This window comes from Chrysochloris asiatica, unplaced genomic scaffold (assembly GCF_000296735.1).
Source record: "Chrysochloris asiatica unplaced genomic scaffold, ChrAsi1.0 scaffold00268, whole genome shotgun sequence".
Taxonomy (NCBI): Eukaryota; Metazoa; Chordata; class Mammalia; order Afrosoricida; family Chrysochloridae; genus Chrysochloris; species Chrysochloris asiatica.
The window spans coordinates 2,540,880-2,547,161 of NW_006408786.1; the positions used below are offsets into that span (position 1 = coordinate 2,540,880).

The 6,282-nt window shown below is 40.8% G+C and overlaps 1 protein-coding gene across 1 annotated transcript in view; it reads right to left on the reverse strand.

The window, feature by feature from the left end:
- Positions 1–6,282, reverse strand: part of EMR3 (egf-like module containing, mucin-like, hormone receptor-like 3) — a 71,514-nt gene that overhangs the window by 13,955 nt on the left and 51,277 nt on the right. Inside the window, exons 9-10 of the mRNA XM_006874324.1 lie at positions 793–990; positions 275–510 (exon numbers count right to left, since the gene is read on the reverse strand). Of these exons, the coding sequence (XP_006874386.1) occupies positions 275–510; positions 793–990 (434 nt within the window). The remainder of the gene's footprint in view (positions 1–274; positions 511–792; positions 991–6,282) is intronic.

The following is a 6,282-nucleotide window of genomic DNA, read 5'->3' on the forward strand; positions in this document are numbered from 1 at the left end:
TTCCTGTTTAACAAAGGAAGGGGCTCAGGTTTGAAAACTCAAGGTTCAAGAGCATGGGAGGGACAGAGCTGAGATGTTGCCACAGAACTCTCCCTCCAGAACCCACACTTACCACCATCTTATCTGTCTCCCTGCAAAAGGGGTTAGAGCTGATATAAAGGGGAATGTGGAGTAAATTTGATATGTATATTCCAATCATCATCGTTAGCACCACTTCCAAAAAGCTTTCAGGAAATTTGAACTGTCCATGGCATGGGGTGGACTTTGCATTTACCAGGCAGATGTTCCATAAAGGTGAGGCTTGGATGCTGCAGAAATTGCCACAATCACAGCTGGGACTCCATAGCCCACAGGGAACATGACCTTCTTCATGTGTTTGCTCACACTGGAGTAGTTGACCACGGTCAGGTTTCTTGCAGTGAGGAAGAGGTGCAGGCCCTCCAACAGCATCCAGGTGAAGGCGGCCAGGTAGAGGTAGTGTAAGGCACCAGCGATGATGGCACACAGCACCTGGGGGAGGAGGGAGAGTGAGTCATCACGAGGGGCTGTCAGAGTGGAGTGCAGCCCAAGAACCTCTCTTTCACCTTGGCATTGAACTTAGAGCACCTGACATTAGACCAAGGTCATCAAAAGTAAAGCCATTTGATAGTCAAGCACTACTCACCTTGGCACTAACTCTTCCAATTTCCCTTGGGCCCAAGGACAGTTTAGCAGGGTATCAAGAATAGCTTGGTTCCATGAGCTCATCCTCTCCTAGGCAGGGCAGAGAGTCCTTAGGGACATTGTCCGTACCTTGGGCTCAGTTTGGTTGATCCCGATGAGGAAGAGGAGGTGGGCCAGGAAGAGGCAGAGTGAGAGATGCAGGTGGAGTGAAGTGCTGATGTTCTGGATGGCTTTACACAGGAGGAAGGTGAGGGCTGCCAGGAAGAGGCACAGCAGAGAGAGGCCCAGCCCTACATAGGTGATCACAGTCAGCAAGGGATCGTCCTCCTGGGGCCAAGTAAAGAGATGTTCACAGTCACACTCTCCTATGGATGACAGTGTTCCCCTCTTGCAATGGGGCATTCCAAATATGAGGGGGCTTCAAAAAGTTCATTGATAAGTGTAATTAAAAAATAATGGAATTGTTTTGAAGCTCCTCAAATGGGGGCAAAGCTTGATGATGGAGATTGTAAGACATGTTTATTGGGCTAAGGTTTACCCCCAGAGAGATGTGGGACGTCCTGTGTAGCTGAGCCCATTCCAGTATCCTCTCCACACTCAGCTGTACCTGCCCTTTGGCTCTCTGCCTGTGAACAATCTGTCTGAATGTATTTTTCCTGACACACGGGCATACTTGGACATATCAGAGCAAGTTACAAGTGCCAGGGTGTTAATGCCCCTGGAAACTACCTGCAAACAATAACAGTTGGGAAATTGGTCAACAAATAATCTAGCATCCTCATTTTTGGGTGCTAGATGTCTCTGAGGTGTGTGTTCTACTCTGTCTCCCAGAGCGACTCAGTGGGACTGAACCCCAGTTGCCCATGATGATGTTAAAACTATTTTTGCAGAGGCAAGAGTTAAAATGGCTTCTCTGAGGTAAGCACAAAATAAAAATTAGCCATATGGCTTTTACAACAAACAGTAGGTTTCAGTAGAATCAAAATGTTGTCAACTTTTCCTTATTAGCATGAATTAGCATTACTTATCAGCTTGAGTTAGCAATATTCACCCACTCAAGCTAAAGTAACTTACATTTCAGTGATCAAATTTCCCAAAACAAAAGAACATGAAATGTGATTAACCAATCAAAGCAAAGGGCAAACTACTTACTCATCTAAATTAAAAAATGGCAGTGTAAAAGTGTAAACTCGAGTCCCTTCACCATTTTCAGGTTGGGGTGCACCCTGGTCAAGAAAAGTTTTCACTCAATAAATCCTGTTGAGTCTAATTGACTTATTAATAAAACATACTCTGTTTCTATCTTCCTGTGCAGCCTCTGCTCACCCACCTGGGGTCTGGATCCAGGAGTACCACCCCGTCTCTCTTCCCACCCCTCTCCACATCTGCAGGCTCATGATTTTCACCCCTTTAGTTGTTTGTTTTTGGAATACAGCAATTGGACTTATGTGGCCCAGTCACTTTGGTACCTACTTTGGCTCCACCCCTGCTGTACTGCTCTTGTTCACTTCTCTACTGCCTGACCAATGATGATCAGCAGCCAGCATTAGATAAACTCGCCCTGCAAACACAAGTCCAATCTCTAACATACCTACCAGAAGACAGATGATAAGTGCCTGAGAATACATCAGCATACAGTCATCAATTAAATTATAAATACAATGACACCACAATGTCTTGTAGACAACAGACAATTTCAGCGTACATGAAGAAACAACAGAGTGCTTCAAACAAGTGACCAAAATACAGAGTCAGAGAATATAATACCAAAAATGGTATCAGAACTACTTGATAAGGAATTTAAAAGAATGACATTTAGGTACCTTTAATGGATTGAGAAAATGATTAAGAAAAATGCAGATGAAATCAAGGAAAACACAGATAAAACTTTAGAAGAATTCAGGGAAGTATGACAAAAACAAATTGAAAAAAAAAAAAGAAAAATTAGAAACCAAATGAAAACAGCAAATAGAAATCTAGAAGATTAAAACTAAGATTTCAAAAACAGATAATGCATTGAAAGGGCAAAGAAGTACAATAGAATCAATGGAAGTCTGAATTAGTGAGTTTGAAGAAAAATCTCTCAATACTCATCTGTTAGAAGAACAATCAGAGTCAGGGTACAGTGCTGTGGGATGAGTATTGGGCTGCTAACTGAAAGGTCAGTGGTTTAAACCCACCAGTCACTCCTTGGAAACTATATGTAGGGTTGCTATGACTCAGAACTGACTTGATGGCACTTAGCAATAACAAGAGGAACAATCAAATAGGAACAAAATAAATCCGAAGAAAGCCCAATAATTATGTGGAATGTTATTCAAGAGGAATAATTTATGTGTGATTAGAATTCCAGAACAAAAAGAGACAAAAATAAAACAAACAAACCACCAAGAAACTTGTTGAAGAGTTGTTGGAAGAAAAATTACCTAACATCATGAAAGATGAAAAGATATGCATTTAAGTAGTTGAACAAACTCCCAAAAGGACAGACATCAAAAGAAAATCACCAAGACATATTATAAACCAAGATCAGGGAAAGACATATCATAAACCAAGGATAGGGAAAGCTGAGAGCAAATTGAGAAAAACATAAAGGTACCTAAAGGGAAAAATTAATAAGATGAGGCTCTGATTTCTTGTCAGAAACCATGTCGGCAAGAAGACAATGGGATGTTGTATATAAAACTCTGAAGGAAAAACATTGCCAACTGAGAGTCATATACCTAGCAAAATTCTCTGAAATATGACAGTAAAGTTGGGACATTTACAGGAAAACAGAAGTTAAAAGAATTTGTGAAAACCAGACCAACTTTACAAAAAATACAAATTTTACTGTATCTGTGGCACTGCGGGTTAATGCGTGGTCGGCAGTTCAAGCTCACCTACCACTCGTTGGAAACTCTATAGAGGATTGCTCTGAGTTGGAACTGACTCGATGGCCCTTAACAACAGTAGATAACCCAAAGCACTACAGTTTAATTTTGTTTGTTCTTAAACTTTATATAATTAGGTCCAAATTTGGCATATTCTGTTGGGCTTTTACAGAACATAAAGTAACTACGAAAAGGAGATCTAGATGAAAACAACAATGAGATACAAGAATGACAGACATGAAAAGATTTGACAAGGATGCGGATCAATGGGAGCTCTCCTACAGTGCTAGTAGTGGTCTGCCTTAGTGTATATTTGGAACTATTTTGTCTAGTGACTGTGTTGTTAGGTGCTGTTGAGTCAGCTCCAACTTGCAGGGACCTTATGTATAACAGAATGAAAGGTTCCCTCATCCTGTGTCAAACTCCAGATAATAGGTACATTTGAGCCCATTGTTGAAGCCTTGTGTAAATTATCTAATTAAGGGTCTTCTTTTTTGCTGACCTACATTACCAATCCAATGTAAGCCAAATGCAGGGACTGTAGGACTCAGGAACTTCTCTCTGCACTAGAGGCACTCATGCATATGAGCATCATAAGGGAGAGGATGAGACCCATGTTGGGCAGGTGTAGTACCATTGATTTTAAAACAGCCCCTAAAAAAATGTGAAGTTCCAACCATTTATCCGACAGTATTCCCAACTCAGTTTTGTTCCACAGTTCACTGCAATGACCACACAGAACTCACACACCATGTTGTTGTTGTTGGTAGGTGCCAATGAGTTGGTACCACCCCATAGCAAACTTATGCACAGCAGAATGAAACACTGCCTGATCCTGGGCCAACCTCATTACCGTTGCCACACTTGAGTCCATTGATGCTGCCACTTGGCCAATCCATCTCATTGGGGGTCTTCCTCTTTTTCTCTGACCCTCCACCTTACCAAACATGATATTCTTCTCCAGCGACTGGTCCCTCCTGACAATATGTCCGAAGTATGAGAGACGAAGTTTGGCCATCTTGGCCTCCAAGGAGCACTCTGGCTGCATTTCTTCCAAAATGGATCTATTGGTTCTTTTGTCAGACCATGGCACTTTCAATATTCTCCTCCAACACCATAACTCAAAAGCATCAATTCTTCTATGGTCTCCCTTATTCACTGTCCAGCTTTTGCATGCGCATGAGGTGATTGAAAATACCATGGCTTGGGTCAGGCACACCTTAATTCTCAAGCTGAGATCTTTGCTCTTACATACTTTAAAAAGGTCTTGTGCAGCAGATTTGCCTAATGCAATGCATTGTTTGATCTCTTGACTGCTGCTTCTGTGAGTGTTGATAGTTGATCCAAGAACGAAGTCTTTGACAACTTCAATCTTTTCTCCGCTGATAAGAATGTTGTTTATTGGTTGTGTGATGAGGATTTTTGTTTTCTTGACATTGAGAGGTAATCCATACCGAAGGCGATGCTATTTGATCTTCATCAGTAAATGTTTTAAGTCCTCTTCACTTTCAGCAAGCAAGGTTGTATCATCTGCATATGGCAGGTTGTTAATGAGTCTTCCTCCAATCCTGATGCCATGTTTTTCTTCATAGAACCCAGCTTCTTGGATTATTTGCTCAATGTACAAGTTGAATAAGTATGGTGAAAGAATATAACTTTGCACACCTTTTTAAATTTAAACCATTCAGTGTTCCCATGTTCTGTTAGAAAAACTGCCTCTTGGTCCACGTACATATTCCTAATGAGCACAATTAAGTGTTCTGGAATACTCATACTTTGCAATGTTGTCCATAGCTTGTCATGATCCACACAATTGAAAGCCTTTGTGTAGTCAATAAAGCACAGGTAAACATTTTTTTGATATTCTCTGCTTTCAGCCAAGATCCATCAGCAATGATATCCCTCATTCCACGGCCTCTTCTGAATCTGGCCCGAACCTCTGAAAGTTCTCTGTCAATGTATGATTGTAGCCATTTCTGTATTACCTTTAGCAAAACTTTACTCGCATGAGATATCAAAAAGATTTTCTGATGATTTCCGCATTCTGTTGGGTCACTTCTCTTTGGAATGGGCACAAATACAGATCTCTTCCAATCATTTGGCCAGATAGTTGTCTTCCAAATTTCTTGGCATAGATGACTCCTGTGCTGCCTCACTTTCTTGAAAGATTTCAATTTTGATTCCATCAATTCCTGGTGCCTTATCTTTGTCAATTTCTTTAATGCACGTTGGACTTCTTCCTTCAATATCATTGGCCCTTGATCATATGGTACCTCTTGAAACAGTTGAACATTAACCATTTCCATTTGGTACAGTAACTCTGTGTATGCCTTCCATCTTCTCTTAATGTTTTCTGTATCATTCAATAATTTGCCCAGAGAATCTTTCAATAATGAAACTCGAGGCTTGAATTTTTTCTTCAGTTTCCCCAGTTTGAGAAATGCTGAAGAAAATGTTCTTACTTTTTGGTTTTCTGACTCCAGATCTTTGCATATTTTATTGTAATATTTGGCTTTATCTTCTCGAGCTTATCTTTGAAAATTTCTGTTCAGCTCTTACACCTCCTCATTTCTTCCATTTGCTTTAGCATCTCTACACTGGAGAGCAAGTTTCAGTGTCTCTTCTGACATCCATTTTGACCTTTTCCTTCTTTCTTGTTTTCTCAATGACTTTTTGCTCTCTTCATGTATGGTGTTCTTGATGTCATCCCACAACTCTTCTGGTATTCGGTCTTTAGTGCTTAATG